General features: G+C 31.3%; 1 protein-coding gene across 2 annotated transcripts in view; it reads left to right on the forward strand.

Moving 5' to 3' along the window:
- The window catches only part of LOC118203601 (kelch-like protein 24), a 132,704-nt gene that overhangs the window by 61,703 nt on the left and 51,830 nt on the right, over positions 1-19,171 (forward strand). For both annotated transcript variants that reach the window (XR_015043056.1, XM_085823863.1), the window contains exons 5-8: positions 1,778-1,964; positions 5,161-5,307; positions 7,990-8,121; positions 11,824-12,000. Coding sequence is in view for 1 of the 2 variants with exons in the window: in XM_085823863.1 (XP_085679989.1) it covers positions 1,778-1,964; positions 5,161-5,307; positions 7,990-8,121; positions 11,824-12,000 (643 nt within the window). In the remaining variant the exon portion in view is untranslated. The remainder of the gene's footprint in view (positions 1-1,777; positions 1,965-5,160; positions 5,308-7,989; positions 8,122-11,823; positions 12,001-19,171) is intronic.

Raw genomic sequence — 19,171 nt, forward strand, 5'->3', positions numbered from 1 at the left:
TCAGGTTCTAATTAATATATATCCATTTGAATCATTTACACATGTTAATCAGAAATTTTTGCTTGTACGAAACCACAGAATTTTCATTTCCTTTTTGTTACTGATGAACTATTCGAAATTATTGCAAAGCAAACGAACATCTATGCTATGCAAAAGAAATCAGAACTGCAATCACGTCTTTAGGTCAATGGTATGAAACAAATGCTAATGAAATAAAACATTTCTTTGGCCTAATTATATGAATGGGATTAGTGCGATTACTGAAAATTGATTTATATTGGAGTAAATATGAAGCATATAACCTGACACTTCCACGCTCAAGAAATCAATTTTAATTATTATTGCGGTTTGTTCATTTCAGTAATAATGAAGAAAATGATCCTAAAAATAGATTATCTAATGTTGCTTCTACCATCAATCATTTGAACAGTATTTTTAATAAATATTATAAATCAGATGAGATACTATGCATGAATGAATCCTTAGTGCCATTTCGAGGCCGCATAGTATTTCGCCAGTATAGTCAAAAGTCGTTAATCCGGACTCGTCGGGACTTCGGCGATTCCAAATTATCGATTTTTCCGGAATTTAGATCATCAGTTTAAATCTGGTAAGATGGCATGCAGAAATTACAAAATTAAAAATATGAAACCGTAATTTATGAAATAAAGAACAATTATGATCTAAAGGGTATCAAAATTTACAAAAAAAAAAAGCTTAATATTTATTTGTTTATTAAACATTTCTTTCAATGTAAGTTGTTTAAGTTGCTTCGTTTCATGTGATAATACTTTCTCTTTAATTCTATTAAACAGACATAATTTCTTGTTTAGTTACAAAGTTCCGCTGTTCAAGTCCTATAATTGCTCTGTCAAGAATACTGACTAATTTGTCAATTGAATTAAATCAATCTTTTTCGATTTCAATAACCTCTGTCACTTTCTTCACTATCGGAAGCGAATTATAATGACGAGGAACTTGTTTTAAATCATATCAATAATGGAGTACATCAAGATTAAATACTACATTTAATAAGGAATTATAAGCCAAATAAAATAAAAACATCTGCCCTGAAGATAAGGATAGCAGCCTTAATCTCAGTATCTGTGTGACACCTCTGATGCTGCACACTTTGCAATACCTCAAATCTTTCAAAGTCTTCTGTGCAGTCTCACAGTTCATGCTGAAATTATCTGCTAAGGATTGAATACAGAGGCATATGTTTGTGTGAGTAGCCTCATTCATCTTGGCACACTTTTCATCTGTTCCAACAGCATAACCTGGCCGAGGAAAAGAACAATCACTTATTTTTTCTTATCTCCCCTAAACATTCTTGCTCACTGTTGTTGTTTCCCAGATGCCTACATCGCTGTATGCTTTTTTTCATCTGATGGGACACTTCAGCTGCTTGATGTTCTTTGACATTGAGGAAACTGTATGAGTTGATCTTGTTTGGACAGGTTGTGTATGCAAAACTTTGTATTTTGATGGTTATTGTTGGAAAGACAAAATTCACTGCCGTATGATTTATGCTGTATATGAACAAAATCATATGCCATAATCTACCTCTAGAACTACACATTCTTTTTATCCCACCACATTGTAATTATTGTCAACAAACTGGTTTCAGTTAATCCTGCCTAATACAATTAAAGGCCAATCTTATATTATTCTTAGATTTATTGTCAAAACAAATCAAAGTTATAATTAAGTACTTTTAACTTTTTTGAAGTTTCACCTAGTTATTTTTATAGCAAATGTTTATTCCATTTTACAGGTGTTGGAACAAGTCAGACTACCATTGTTGAGTCCATACTATTTGCATGATTGTGTAGCCACCGTTCCTGCCGTATCCACTTCTACTCAGTGCCAAAAACTTCTCGAAGAAGCCAAACTGTACAATTTATTACCTGATCGTAGGCATCAAACAGCATCAGTGAGGACAAAGCCTCGTAAATCATTTGGTGTGTGTATAAAAGTATATTTTGTTCCATATTTTATTCTTTACTTCTAAAGTATTTTGATTTTGAAATTCTTTTAAACTCAATGTTTTTAAGCTCATGCCGTTCATCTAGGGTAGAATTTGAATAATCAACATCTTTCATAACCGAGGGTTACATAGTTCTGTTGTTTCGAGTTTTGTTCATATATTTCTGTTTCTAATTTTTACATTAAGTTTGGGTTTTTTTGCACTAAAGTAACTGAATCACTGAACACAAAATTAATTATTTTTAATGCATTTAAATAAAATTAATTATTTTTAATGCATTTAAATATAGGGTGTAACAGAATAAGTGGTCACAACTTTGGGGCTAATAGAACTTGGCAAAACTAACAATTTTCATACTGTGATGAGTAGTGGAATGTGGACACAGAAATACAATAAGTGCCAAGAGCATAAAGGACAGAATTTGTTTTGATTATGGATATTTGCAACAAATATTTTATATAAAGAAGTGTTCAAATGAATGATTGTGATGCATGGATAGCAATTGATGATATCCATTTCATCAATTCTTGTAATATAAAACAATGTTTAGTGCTTACATATTATCTTGTCAGCCATGAAACTGTCATCAAGAAATGCAATTTAGCACAGGGGTATGGATAAGGGTAATGTAACCATGCAGTCATAACATCTGCACTTTTGTTTGACTTTGATTGATTTTTAATAAGCCACTTTTTTTTTAAGAACAAGGATGGATATAAATTAAGTGTATTTGCTATTTTTTCCCTTTGCATTTTGAAAGCAAATGATTAAAATTTGAGATTACAAATTATTGATTTATCTATTTGAAATGTATCTACAATATGCAGAAAAATTTTGCCTTTCTGGTGAACATATACTTGTTAATGTAGGTAAAATGAGTTGAGAAATTATATGCAAGTAAGTGTATATTTCCATTAGAAATGGCAAGGATTTTTCAAGCTTTGAAACATTGTTTGGATGCTGTTTAAGTTTCAGAGTTAGGGGATTTTGCGCTGGTGATTTAATGGGTACTTCACCTATTTCTACAGGGTGAAAAAGTACACAAAAAGAAGTTGCTTTATATATGTATGTATACATGGCTTGGTTGGCATCAAGGAGGAAATGGATTGAATTGGAGAAACCAAACTATAGTAGAAATTTTTTATTGTTTTGTTCTTAGTATGGGTGCTAAAATTTCTCATTTCTTTTGGAACTTTGTCTGAATGTGGCAGTTTTCACCTTTAAAAGTGGGGTTGCATGCTCAAAAGAACAGATTTTCAACTAATTTGCACTGCTAAAATGATCTGTCTGCTTCTCTGAAACACAGCTATTGTATCTGGTGTGAGAGGTGTATTTAGCCCTCCACATTATGAAGTCGGTATTGACAAACTAAAACAGGCATCTCGGGGTAATAGTTTTCCCTCATTGTCTGCTGTGTTAGCTGGTATGTTCTAAAAGATCAGATTCCTGAAAAAGCATATTCTAGCATTCTAGCCGTATTCCAGCAATGTCCCATCTAGCAATGTCTAGTCATTGATCGATGAGCGGACCTGTTGCAACTACCTCCTAAGAAAAACACTGGATAAGCAGAGGCCTTTTTTCGCAGGAGAATTTACAGTCCACTGGGTGCATTCCCATCTGAGGACCAGATTGCCAAGATAACCATTTAGCTGGGACATGCTTCAGTCCAGTCAACATTGTCTTCAGATAAGTTATTTACAAAATTTCCTTCATCTAAATTTTTCATCCTGTAAAATTTTCTAACTTCTCTACATTTAGACATACACATACTTCTCACCTCATTGTATCAGCTCATAGTAAGTTGCTTGAATGATCTCCCACGAGGTTTTCTTTTGATATCTGTTAAAATGATGCAATTAAACAAATAAATAATTTAGTTTGATTTATTGAAATGAGTTGCCCGTCTTAAGTTTTTGATTTTATTTGATGCACACACAACACAATGATTTGTCTTCATTTATTGGTACATTTTAACTTTCAACTTATTAAAGAGCTTTCAAGGGTTTATCAGAACCATTATAAAATATACTTGCATTCTACAGAATTGCAAGCTGTGGATTATTTTCAAAGCTATGGAATATTATTATAAAGAAAAAGTGTATTAATGGACTGTGATTAGCTGAATATGAGTGATAAGACATTAATATATTGGAACAATTATCTGCAGGAAGTCTGTATTAATATTACAAACAGAGCTTCCAGTAAAATCGGAAGGATCAACAAAACAGTATAGAAATTGATGAAAGTCTTTTTATTGAGTGAGTTGAATACTGATTGTTTATTAAATAAAGAAGTATGAAATTCTTGAGAACTCTGCGAGAATGATTGGTGAAACTTTGACAGGATCTCCACCAACTTTCATGGTCAACAGAATAAAGCATAACTACCCAGTATTTCTTGTAAATATCCAAATATTAAAATTACTTTTCATTTTCTGCATTCTTTGTATTTACAGTGTTTTTATGTTCACAATCCACCAAGCATTTATCTTCATAGAATCTGGGTTTTCCGTAATGTATCTTTTCAACATTCCTGTACAATATTTGTAATAGTCAACTTCTGATTAATCAAGGCAGATTAGCACAACCTTGTATTACAAAAAAAGTTAAATTTGTTCATTGGAGAATAGAAAATTATTATCTCAAAACATCAGAAGAAAACATAATTTACATGAGAAATTTTTAAAAAATTTAAACAGGGAAAGAGAGAATATATGAAAGGATTCAAATTTTAACATCACACCAGCTGATTTGTTAAGGTTTTTTATGCTGTGAGCATAGTAGGTTACCAGTCTGCTCTTGGACTTAACTCCGGCTAACGTTTTTTTTTGTCTTTTTAGCATTATTAAGCATCAGTCTCTTCATACATATACCAAAGAGCAAAATCTCGAAATATTCAAAAGCAGTATATCTTTGGAATTCCTGATAGATTGTTAGAGGTTGCCATGCATTTTTTATATTTGCCACATTATTTCTATTAAAACTAGCATCATAGATGAGTTATCATAAAAAAGAAAAAAGTATATGATTTAAACAAGTCTAGCTAGTGTCATTTCATAAAAAAATTTTTTTTCTGTTTAGGCATATCATGATTTAAATAATTTTATATTGAGATTTTATAATATGTTTATTCATGCATATCAAAATGAGTGTATAAGTATTTCCTTTCAGGTATTTCAGAAGTAATTGTTGCAGTTGGTGGGGAGGATGACAAAGTTGTCCTTCGTAGCGTGGAATGTTTCGATCCGGTGCATGATAAGTGGTTAACGTTAGCTTGCTTGCCATTTGCAATCAGCAAGCATGGAGTTGTTGTTACTGGTGAGTTTTAGAATCATAAAACTACAATTTTTTTTTTTCAAAATAATTCAACTTTTTTACAAATTTATTATTGTTTTTATGTAGAGTAGGTTTTAAATTATTTCAGATTTAAATATATTCTAATGATTATTAATAAATTTACCCTATGGCAGAAAATTGTAACAATAAAGAAAACCAATTTAACCAATAATGAAACATAATAAAGAAAACATAATAAGCATCTAACATAATAAAGAAAACCTGTTGAAGCATAATTGCTCCAATTGGTTTTCTTTATTATGTCAAAAATGATTTTTTCTCTGTTGCGATATGAATTCTCTTATCCTTAATTTGGTGATTTAACAACATTTTTTTAATTTTAAGACTAATTTGCAAAGAAAAATTCTGATTTGGCAGTTTAAGAAATTCATAATGATTTTATTCTTGACAAATATATTAAAATTAAATTTTATAGAAAACATTAAAGAGTAACATTTCCATTTCCCTTTTTCATATTTAAAAATATAGCTTTCATTTTGATGATTTTTGTGTATTTTATTTAACTTTAAAAATTTAAACAGTCTTAATAAAAAATGTTATGAATCACCATTTCCAAATTACTTTTTACCCTTTTTAGTTTTTTTTCCCTCCTAAGCAAAAACAGTTCTGCAATCATTTTACATTTTTTTTTTAATTTAACTAATTTTTCATATTTTACAAGAGATATTTTTCCTGTGTAAATCTCTGAAAACATTTTGTTTCAAAATGTTTCTCAATTCAGATTGGAAACTGATATAAATTGAGTCCATATCGGATATAAATTGAGTCTGTATTGGATATATTGAAGATATTCAGATTGGAAATTTTCAAAATATTCAGTGACTCTTATTCACACAATATAAAGCATTTTCCCCTGTAAAATTCTCTGTTTTTTTTTTTTTTTTTAAATATAATTTTAGTGAAAATTTTTTGATTTTTACTCTCATAATATTGCCAGACATTCCTTATCTTTACAGCCCTCCAATCATACGTTGCCAAGTTCATGTTTATATCTCACATACAATTCTTGGTCTCATATTTCTGTGATTGCTTTTAATGCATCACAGAGCATGAAAATGCATGAAAGCATTTTCTTGCTAAACAGAATTTATGATTAGCAGTGAATTGCACATACTCAGCTTTTGCCAGTGCCTCCGTTTTGTGTGCTCATCAACAATCTGAATAAACAGTTGAACCTTCTTGTACTGGATACACAGTTTTTGCCATGTGTGTAGTTACTTGGTACCTGAACAAGAAAAGTACTCCACAGCTTCTCGGCATAATCTGGCAATTATTAATTGCTGTAGGAAAACCTTGTGGGTATTATTTATCTTTTATTTTATTTATTTATTTATTTTTGCTAGATGAACAATCTTTTTTTTTTTTATTTTATTTCTATTAATTTCCCGAGGCTTTCTCTTTGCTTATTTGGTTGTGAGATTAAGTGTAAAGAATATACCTCTTTTATAAAACTATTCCAGTCAATTTGTGCAAAGGTTGATTTGTTTCTCATATACTTTTTTCTTTCAAGAATATTTAAATGCTTTGTGCACCATGTAGTATTTACACAAGGCTTACAAAGGTAGGTTAAAAAAATGCAACACAAAATAAAATAAAATTTCATACCTAAAAAAGCATAAGAAATACAGAAAAAAAGAGAATGCCATTTTATCATGAACAGACACACACAGGATGAAGAACACTTAGTGTTAAAAAAAATTTTCACTGAAAAATGAGTTCCTTTCTTCCTTTTATAAGCTTAGAACAATGGAACAACAATGTTCAACATTTTGATCTTCCCTGAAGCTGCAGGAACATAAATCCATATCGGATAGTCTAAGTTTCTCCAGATATGAATTCAAATTACTGTCCTTAGAAATTTAGTAATTTTAGAATTGTAGGGAAAATGTTCATTACTATGTCAGTGAGGAATAGAAATAAAAAAAAGTTATTTACTCAGAGAGGCAATAGAAAAATTTCTGTAAAATTCATTCTGCTTGAGAACTGCTTTACTCCAACTTTGTTTCTTGCAGAATAAAGTAGGCCTGTCATTGTGGTGTTAACTTGAATGTTTGTAGCTTGTTTTGCCATCGAATAACATCTTTCATTTCTTAGAATGCCAATATGGCCATTTACATGTGAAAAGATGACATCAACACTTTTATTAGTAAAATCTTTAAGAATCATATGAGACATAACAATTAATTTATTAAAGAAGAAGACATTCATAAGAGAATGTAAAGATCAAAGAGAAACAGTCCAAATAAGAAAGTTACAATTGAATGAAGTATGATTATATGTCTATTTAATTAATTCACTAATTAATGCACAGTAATTTGGCATCAAAACACTGCATTCATTGGGAATTCTAAACCATCTTTGTTCCAGTTCAGAATTATGTTGAAAACTGACATAAGCTAGTCCAACTTGATTATTAATTTTACTGCCACATGTATAACACACAAATGAGAAATAATCTTTAACAGAATTGTTAAAAATTGTAGTTTACATTGTCCAATGATCAGCAGGGTGAGGAAAATCCTTAAACAGCACCTTGGTATTAAACATAAGTTTGCTGATGTCATCTTTAAATTATTTTGTTATGTATCATATCACTTAACTGACAGCAGTTTATCTTACATATATACATATGTTTATTTCTAGGTCAAAATATTCTGTATGTAGCTGGTGGCGAATATCCTGATGGCACTGCTAGTAGATCTCTGTGGAAGTATGATCCTATATTTGATCAGTGGCACGAAATGGCCTCTATGAACATTGAGCGATCTGAATTAGGTATGGAGTTTGTCTCTGCCTGTTGCTTTAAAAAATTTGATTCTTTTTCTTTGAAACCATACCATCTGGCATTTTTTTTTTTACTTCCTTGTATGAAGTAAAGGAAGTATTGTAATCTGAGAAAATTTCAGCTATCATATTTCAAAGAAAATATCTATTTTGACCTCTTGAATTGATTTGAACAATGTTTTTGCATGACATTTGTACGTATGGACAGAATAAAGGACTCTTTTTACCAAAACAGATTGTAAAATGGATTCAGGAGAGTTTTTTTTTTTTTAAATGACCTCTGTACATTCATACGAATGCATCTCACATAACTTGAAAACGAGTTACCTCAGAACATCGAAATTTTGTGTATGAGACTGCTATAACATGCAGTTGTGCAGCTCCCTTTCTAGTAGCTATCAGCTGCACCAAAGGTATATACAGTACGAAGTCCATAATCTGTACTCGTCGGGACTCGGTGATTCCAGATTAGGGGTTTTTCGGATTATAGATCATTAATTTAAATCTGGTAAGATGGCATGCAGAAATTATACAGTTAAAAATATGAAACCGTAATTTATGAAATAGAGCAATTATGATCTAAAGAGTATCAAAATTTACCAAAAAGAAGCTTAATATTTATTTGTTTACTTTATTAAACATTTCTTTCAATGTAAGTTGTTTTGTTTTTTGTGCTAATACTTTTTCTTTAATTCTATAAACAGGCATAATTTCTTGTTCAGTTACAAAGTTCCACTGTTCAAGTCCTGTAATTGGTGTGTCGAGAATACCGACTAACTTGTCAATCGAAATTTTTTTGTTTTCAATAACCTCTCTGTCACTTTCTTCACTATCGGAAGCTGCATTTTCTGGATCTAGAACCATACTACAGATTTTGCCATCCGTTGATTGATGATTGGGGCATTGTCATCGCAATGAAAAACTTATGTTATATCATCTTCATTTATTACTATGTCTCCATATTTCTTTACAAAATCCAATAAGTGGAAAATTTCACCTTCACTGTATATATATATATATATTGTAAATTGTACTTTTTTTGTTTAAAAGTGGTTGAATGATGTTGTTCTTGTGTTCTGGTTAAGGCTTTTATGCCTTTAGTTAATATGCATGCAATAGTTGTAGAAATATCAACAAATTAAAAGTTGCTTAATTAGTACTAAGCCTAACGAAGCCGCCATTTGTTTACATATGAAACTAAGTGAATTAAGTCAGGCAGAATAGTGAATTAAGTCAGTTTGTGCACCAACATTTTTGCTGAATGGGACCAAAAGTAAACTTTCCGTTTTGTCCACCAAACAATATCTGTCTTCATGCCTGCTGGCCGAATTGCTTGTTTTTGTGTAGAACTCTAATTGTAATTGTAAAAAAAAAATTTTTTTTAAACTGTTTTTTAACTGTATTTGGCGTTTTATGCTTTTCTGTATTTTACAACTTTTTGAGTTTTTATATATTTTTTCCTTGCCACGAAGTGAGAACTGAATTAATTGAATGCGAAATATATCTCTAATGAAATTCAAGGAAATAAGTTTAAATGAAGTGCAGTAAAAATAATTTAATTAGGTCGTACAAGGAAGTTATTTGGTGTCCACACATCAGACTTTTTTTTTCATATGTCTTTGGCATTGAGCTTCACCAGTTTGGTTTGGCTTCCTTTGTGGGCATAATTGCTTTTAAACCCATTGCTTGTCCAATCATCTTTTTCATCTAAACATAGTTTTCTTTTCCTTAATTCAGTGGAGTTCATTATTTGGGATTTGGAATATTTCACAGGCATAAATAAGCGGAACACTTGAACTTCAGTTTGGTTGCACAGGTATCATTCCACCACGCTGTGAAACTTTGTCCCAATTTTGAATGAAAAGCCAACATCAAAATGTCTTGTTGACCATACTTAATTTTCAAATGTTGTCAAAAAAAATTTCAAACACAGTAGTTCTCATAAAGTAAATCCCCTCCCCCAAAGAAAGCTTAACTTTTTTTATTTTATTTTATTTATTTATTTATTTATTGTTTGTTGAGAAATCAAATTGATAGACAACTGCTGAATTGATGTAGTAAAACATAAAATAATTTTAAAGAATGCACTTTTTACTTTTTTAGAGAAATAACTCAAAAATGCATATATGTTTGTCTCACATCAGTATTCTGAGTTATTTGAAATTATGTCTGATTTTTACTGCACAGTATTTTTCAGGGTTTTTGAAATAGGGTCACAATCACTCCTGAAGTAAGTTTATTGATTGATTTTTGAAGTAAATAGTTAAATGTTAAATGTATGAGCACTTAACTTTTTTGTTTAGCAACAGAGCATTCATTTTCTTCTGGGGGAAAAAAAATCAAGATGGCTCTGCTAATACGTAAATACCTATAACAGAATAATACTGTTATGAATTTTATATAATTTAGCATGAAAAATCTGAAGAAAGTAGTTCTGCTGCAGAAATAAGATTACAGGAGCTAGTGTATTTAACATTGAGGTAATGGCTATCTCGCTAAATTGGCGAGATATCGCCGATTCGGTAATGGATGGTTTGGCGACGTCCTTGTGTAACTATAAATGGTACTGTAATTGGATGACTATGAATGATTCCTATATGTAATTGTGTGCAGTATTTATATGTAACTTTAACCATTGAGAAATGGAAGGTACTGGAAACCTCAATGCCTGGGGAAAACTGTATAAGAAGTCTAGAGAGAGTTTTTTCTCAGCTCAAAAGTAATCTGTTTCTTGAATCTCTCAGGGTGTTGATTTCTACTGATTGTTGTTCTAAGATTATTTTTTTAATTTGTGTCTGTCATTTCAGAAACAGGATATTTTATTTATTTAATTGAGTGATATACTTTTTTCATTGCACAAACCCTCTGATGATGATGCAGCGAAAGATGTAAATTCTATATTTCTTTTTTAGTTCTGACATATTTTACCCTCTTATTCCTTGCAGTTTGCCTCTGTGCTTCTTCCTTTTTTGGGGGGAGGATTTATTCAAAATTTAATACGGGAGAAATTTTAAATGTATTTTTATTTTGCATTATTACCACCACTTAGTGCTGTTTACAATATGCAGTTGGATTAGATGTTGAACTGTTTTGTCTTTTATATCATATTTATTCCTTTATGTATGTATATTTCTTTTTTTGCAATAACTACTTTAGGCATTTGGCCATGTAACCAGCTAGTCTCTACAAAGACTAAATGTCTGTTCCTAAACATTATGTTTATAATTTCTTTACTGGCTTAGTTTTTTAGAGTTGTAAGATATAAATTTAAAGTAGTGTATATATGTAAATATTTTACTGGTGTGAAGGGTGCAATTAATTCAAAGGACTATCCAGAGAGCTCACATGTGGAAAACCATTAGTTTCTAAACTAATGGTTTAAGAGAGGTTATTAATGGTTGAAAAAATCATTAATAACCTTTAAGTTTACCGGTACTTGAGAAAACTTGAAGTTTTCCCAATTACTGATTACTGCACTCTCAAGCAACTAACTCATTTTGATGTTTGGGCAAACTAGAATTTTGGATTATCAATCAATCACTGGATTATACTAGTCCTTAAAAGAATGATTATAAGCCTTGAATTGCAATAGTATTTTAACCAGTGTTTAGTAAAATGCTTAAATAAAATTTTTTGTAATTTATATATCTTAAATCATTGTTTTTATATTGCTTACACACAATTCTTTTATAGGTTTAGCAGTTTTAGATGGCTATATATATGCAATAGGTGGTTGGGATGGCTTATCTAGGTTGAGCAGTGTTGAAAGGTATAATCCTAATAACAACACATGGGAGTATGTATCACACATGAAACTATCACTGACATGTCCTGCAACTGTTGGACATGAAGGACATCTTTATGTAACAGGTGGAGTAAATATTGCTTTTCTTTTCCTCTCAATTTTATTTAATGTTGCATTGTAGTGAAACTTCTAATATCCAAAACATGAATTTTTTATGTATTAGTTTTGTTTTTATTATAAAGAATCAAATTAAAATTTAAAAGCAAAGAAGAACAAGTCTGTAAAGTATGCGTAGTCTACTCTTTTCGGTAATTTTTACTGATTAGTTATTTATTTAATGCTGCAGGTCAGTTTGCATCTGTTGTGACTTGTGTCACTTGTCTGATAGTAACATGAGAACAAGTTTAAAGATTTTATTGTGGTGTAAATTGCAGAATTGTGTCTATGTTCTGTGCCCTCTATCTGTACCTCTAATCTATAAGGTACAAACGTTAAGCTCCTGTCCCAGTCTTGAGAAAGAAAAGCCCAAGGTGCAGTCCAGTGGTCTTCCTCCTCTCTTTCTCTACCGCCAACCTCTTGAGAAGACTTTTGGCTCGTCATACAGTTTGAATGCTCCCTTGCCGCACAGATACTATATGCTTATGAACATCCATGTCTTCTCTAGGATTCAAATGCAGGTCCATCAGTATGGCAATCAGCATAACTAACCATTATATTGGATGGGCAGCACTTTATAACTTTGACTGGTATAACTTTGTCCAATTCTGTTCCAATTTTCAAGCAGAATCCCCCATGGAATGGGCTGCATATTATCTCATTTCTCTTCCTCTGCCACCAAGCTTAAGCTTCCACTTAAGAGGACTTTTAACTTGGTATATATTTTAAGTGCACCAGGAGTATATATTTTAAGCGAATGTCACAAAAGAACTACTCAGAAAAAAATATCAGCCATCTCCAGGATTTAACCCTAATGAAGACATGGACACTAGCAGTGCTAACCGTCATATATAACAGCATCACTAACCTCTGTAAAAAGTATGGCCCTCATTTTAATCTAAATTGATTTAATAGCTTAAGATACACACGTATCTTCAAAGCAATGATTTGAGGCTTAACACATTTTTATATTTTTATTGCATTATGTGAATAGACTAGTTCTCTTTTAAAATATGCTTTCCCCCCTTGTTCATTATGACTAATTAGAGGGTTTCTGTTTATCTGGAAATCTTGAAAACTCAGTATAATGAAATATTATAAAGAGTAGTCGATGATTATATATTCAGAAAGTTCTGGAGCTTTTTCCCTAAAAGTCAAAGAAGTTAAAGAAAAAAATTACAGATCAGTTATCTCAAATATTAAAAAGACTCTGTATTTTCCATGACATTTCCTGGTCTTGTGGTAGATCGCAAAATCTCTTGGTTTTTAATTAGCAAGTTTCACTAAGGAAACTGTTTCCCAGCTGTAAATAAAATCTATTGAATTAACGAAACTTAAATTGTCAGAGTTGCCAATTCTCCTGATTTAGGCGAGAGATGACCAATTTCCAGCCGTTTCCCCACCAACACAATTTACAACATAGTTCTCCCAACCTTTTCTTATTCTTAAATTTTCTCATGATTTTTATGTACTTTGGCTTAATACTTTGTTATGTGCACCAAAAACATGGTTTGGGGCAGCTCTTCTCTATATTACATATAAAAGAAAACCAAAGTTGTCTCATCAGTGACAAATTATGGCACACTTTTGCTTTGTGAGTGAGAGCACCTATGTTTGAAAACGTCGTGTTCCAGTTCTCTGAAGAGCATCGAGCACCACTGAGTGTCATCTGCATATATTAGCGATTGAGCAAAGCAAGATCGAGGCTGCTATTTTATTTATCCTGTCCTGAGCGGTGTGAGTGCACGTACTTTCGAAAAATTGTTTAAACAATTATGGTCTTTTGTTTTGGTTATGTCTGTGAAAAAGGTAAAATATTCATGTACTTAATCTAGAAAAATGTTTCCTAATATAAGGTTCATATGGTCCTTAAAAGTCCTTAATTTCGACCAAATTCGGCAGGAGGTCCTTAATTTTAATCATCTGAAATTTTTGTCTGTTTTTACGACTGCCATTTTGAATGTGAATTAGCATTTTGGACAAATATTTTTGGCGATTTGTTGACAAATATAGGTGGGTGAATAGGTTCATGGGTTATAATTTGTTCCTATTTCTAATATAAATGATAGGATACTCAAGTTTCTGAGCAAGAAGTGAAACATAAGCATTTCGAAATTATTTCATTTTCTCTAATGAAGAGTTCTTGAAAAACTGCTCACTTTTAGGAATGTGAATTCTTTATTAAACGGTTCCAAATTTGGCTACTTATCAACATTTTGGCGATTTTAAGATCAGTTTCTATAGAAAACTTTTAATTCAGAAATCGACGATATTTTTCGACGATATTTTTTTTTAAATATTACAACATTGTTCAATTTCATTAAAATAATGCTAATATATTGAAATTGTATTCAAGAAATAACATTAAAATTAAACATTTTTATTTTTCGCTATCGTATAAAATGACATTACTTCCAATTTTGGCAACTTTTTATACATTATTTTGAATCTGAAAAATAAACAAGGTAATGAATGCTTTCCGCTTTAGCACAGTTTATGAAACATTTCTTAGCAAAAGCAAAATAGCTACGTAATTAATTAATTAACTTCCTTTGTTGTAATTTTTTCATGGTGAGAGTTTTTTCCATGCAGAGTTGCCAACTCTCCCGATTTAGGCGGGAGACTTCCAATTTTCGACCGCTCTCCCGCCAACCTGATTTATAATATATTTCTCCCGAATTTTTCTTATTCTTAAAATTTCTCACGATTTTTATGGAACTTGGCTTAATACTTTGTTATATGAACAAAAAAAAAGGGGGGGGATTTTGGACGTCTGAAAACAATTGAATTTTCTCTAGATTATATCTAAAACAAAACCTTGCGAATTAGATAACTTCTGCTTTGTGAGTGAGAGCATATACGTATCAGAATTGTCATTCTCCAGTTCTTCAATGGGCATCGTGTTCCACTGCGTGTCATCTGGCATATATTAGCCAGTGAAGACAAAGCAAGCTGTTATTTTGATGTTCTTTTAGTTATTTCGGTCATTTTGTCCTGAGTTGTGTGAGTACAGGAATAGAATAGCCTTCGGGAAATGTGAACTGTATAGAATTATGTTGGCCATCTCGACAGTTTCCCATAATAATGCAGAGTGTGAGAGGATTTTCCGTGTTGTTGGGAAAATGAGGATTAAATTTAGATCTAATATTAGTGATGGCACATTAGAAAAACTTTTATTAGTGAAAGCAGGCCTATGTGGCAATTGCTATGAACAAAATTATGAAGTTTCTTTCTTAAAGAAAGCAAAGTCTGCCACTGTTTATAACATTTGTACGAAAACTGATTAAAATGTTTTTTTCCCTCCTTAAAACGATGCAAGTAATAAAAATGTTTTTTATGTGTAAGGTATTTTTTGTGTTGCTTGCATTTAAGAATTAGTTACTATTTATAGTTAATTCATTATTAAAATCTATATTTTCATCATTTAAAAAGTATTTTTAACATTGTGAAAAATCTCCTGATTTTTTAGTGTCATAGGTTGGCAAGTATGCCCATGTAGTTGTCTCAATATGCAGCAGTTTTTCTCTTTAAAATTAATTTTATACTTTTTCCTCGGATTTTTTAAAAATATTTCAGCCTTTTTGCTGTTACAGAATTGATAGGGGTAGTTTGCAAAACTGCAACTTGCAAAGTTTAGAAGGATTTTAAGGCAAAGATTTACAGACCCACAAATCTAGAAGATTCCAGATAAAATGTCTTCATGGTGTTAACACGTAATGGATATATTTTACAGAAAGTTTGTGATAAACTTTTACTTTTTGGAAAATTTTCTGAAAAACAATGGAAACATAATATTTAAATGTTTTACTTCTGATACTAGAAATCTTTTTCTTAATATGTTAATCTCTTCATTGTTTTCTCTATTTTTCACTAGATACAAGCATGGAAAATATCAAAAATGCTTCTAATCTCATCACATGGACAGTCATTTATAGAAAGGAACTTTTCTATTAATAAAGAAATTGAAAAATGACAATTTAAATGATTAATCTTATATGTGTCAATGCATGATCAGTGGCGTAGCTGGGATGGGGCAAGGGGAGACATCTGTCCACATGCGCAGCATCCATGGAATACCAAATTAATGTTACAAAATTTTAGAATTAAATGGTTTTCATTCTTGGCATACAGGAGGGGGCACAAAATCTTCAGTTTTCCCCGGGCGCTGAAAACCCTAGCTACAGCTTTTACATCATACACAGGGCTGGCACTACGCATTTTCCCACCTGACAATCTTTGTGGATTCAAAATTCTAAAATTTTGCCATTTCTTCATTTTTGTTGCTCAGTGTGTCACTAAATTCTAAAAATTCTGCTACGTCGGCTCTATAACCGGCCCTTACTGTATATCATTTCATATTTATTCTGAATGTTCACATTACTAAAGAAATAAAATTAGCACCTTTTTCTATAAAATCTATGTGCATTGATTTTTTTTAGAATAACAGAAATTAATTAAACCCACAAATTCTAAAATGAAGAGGAAACGTATTGAAAAAAGAAACCGAATGCAAGAAAATGATTCTTCAAAGATATGTACAGTCATTATTATGTAAATTAAGCAATTTATAATTTCAGCCTTTGCTATAATTTTCTGTTTCCTCACCAGAATGAAAATCCCCTAGATAGTTTTAAACTAAGGTTTTGGAGTTGTAAGGCACAGAATTTGTTTCTGGCCATTTGAATTTGTTATTATGTGATAACTAGGTTACGACAAGTTCCGAGTTTGTTAAGACGTGTAACTGAGCCAGCTTAGATTAAAATTAACTTGTCTGTTCTTTGACCGCTAGTCCACATTTTTAGTTTGAATTTTACTGTCACTGTTTAATTGGATCACCATAAGCTGTAGTTGATTTTGCTAGCATAAGAACATGCCTTTATGTTCTAAGGTTTTTTTTTTAAAAAAAAAAGATGTAGCTTTTTTTTAAAACCTTTTCCCAACGTTGTAGTTACCTTTAGACATAGCAATAATTTCCTTCATGTCTATCAGGGGTTTTGGACTATTTAACATTTACCAGATCAAGTAAAACCTCATAGGGAGATAAAACACGCAGAAACTAGTGGGAGTATTGGTTTGCATATTGAAACAAATTTCTTATAGTTAGAAAAGATGCTTAAAGGGAAGGAAATTGATATAATAGCCAGACTGTCTGGAAAGGCTTCAAATTAAAAAGATGCACAAATATTTTGCTGAGTACTGTTGCTACAACGTAAATGTTTTGTAGCTTTTAATCTGTAGTTATCTTAATATCGTTTAAGAATCAATGTCATAAATAACATGTATTTTAAACGGTTACAGCCGAAAACATCGCGGCAAAAACATCGCGGGCGAAAACGTCGCGGAGAAAACAATGCAAGGCAAAAACGTCGTGCTACAAAACATCGTGGGAGAAAACATCGCAGTTCTAAAACATCGTGGTACAAAACATCGTCGTCGAAAATAAAGTGTTTAAAAAACTTTGCAGTTTAAAAACATCGTCGTCGAAAATATCGTGGTAAAAAATAAAGTATCTACAAATCATCGCATGACGATAACATCGCAGACATGCTTCTTTCAGGCTTTAATAACTGTAAATGGATATTCCCATATTGATTTGTGATCGCAAGATGGAAAGAAGGATAATTTTTACTTTCATACTTTTTATTAACTAATAAATTTTTGCTGAGAAAATAAGAATGAAACTTAAGCATAGAAAATTAATGCAACTTATAGCACTTAATAGAATTTTAAACCAACATAGTTAACTAACAAAGGCCATTAATAAATCATTTTTATAAAGTTTTTTAATGGTAATTTTTCATGAAAAGTATAATCTATAATTTGCATTTAATTTTTTATGCTTAAGTTTCCTTCTTACTTTTTCAGCAAACATTTATTAGTTAATAATATATGTGAAAATAAAAATTATCCTTCTTTACATACTGCGCTCACAAATCATTATGGGAATATCCATTTACAATAATTAAAACCTGAAAAAAGCATGTCTGCGAAGTAATCGTCATGTGATGATTTGTAGATACTTTATTTTTTACCATGATATTTTCGACGCCGATGTTTTTAAACTGCGAAGTTTTTGAACCGCTTTATTTTCGACGACGATGTTTTGTAGCACGATGTTTTAGAACTGCGATGTTTTCTCCCACGATGTTTTGTAGCACGACGTTTTCGCCTTGCGTTGTTTTCTCCGCGACGTTTTCGTCCGCGATGTTATCGGCGGACACCATTTTAAACTGTGACATGTTAATCGATTGTGATTTTAATAGTGCCTTTTTAACAAATATTAAAAAAAAAATAAATTTAATAGTAGCCATGTAAATCTAAAATGACTAAGTACCCTTATCTAATGAGCTAATTTAATTATTTGTAACTGATTGGTCACCCTTAAATGTTATCTGTGCATCTTAAAGTGAGTTATTGCCTTTCATTAATCCTTACCGTGGTCACAAGATACAGCACAAAAACTTAAAAATTAACATGAAACTTAATTCTTTGCATCTAGTGAGACTTAAATTAATACAAAACGGCTTATCACTTCTGGTGCTTTAATGGCTTAGTGGAACCTTAAAATTAACTGGGTTACAACCCCAGGAACTCGAAGTTATGACACAAACTGCGTCAGACAGGCCAGAGCACAACTAAATTTCAAAACAAGCATACCTACATAAGGCTTTCAGGTTTGTTCTGTCAGCAGGCCTCTCTCTAGGCAAGCAGTAGTGATGGTGGCAACAGCCTATCTTCTGTAATGAATCATGCTGATTATAGTTTTGCTTCTCATTTTAACCTATGGCATTTGACATAAAATCTACCTGCTATTTACTAAACCTCGGAACTGAGCAAATATGTGACAAAATGAAACATAAATGAAAAATATCAACATAAAGCTAAATTAGTAGAACATAAATAAAATGTCACTAATCTTCTTTGAAATATGTCCAACTATTATGAGGGTAAAATATTTAATGTTACCTGATAAATTTTATAAAGTAGATTTTAATCACAAATTAGTTTTATAATTATGTTTATTAAATTATGTTTAATAATAATGCATTCTACTTGTGGATCTATTTTATTCTTATGATAGTATCACAAAAATGAGGTTCAGGCATAGCAAATATCTTTAATTGATTGAGTTCCCATTTG

Source organism: Stegodyphus dumicola, chromosome 9 (assembly GCF_044657685.1).
Source record: "Stegodyphus dumicola isolate Sdum_Otavi_A_Nest chromosome 9, ASM4465768v1".
In the NCBI taxonomy this organism is placed as follows: Eukaryota; Metazoa; Arthropoda; class Arachnida; order Araneae; family Eresidae; genus Stegodyphus; species Stegodyphus dumicola.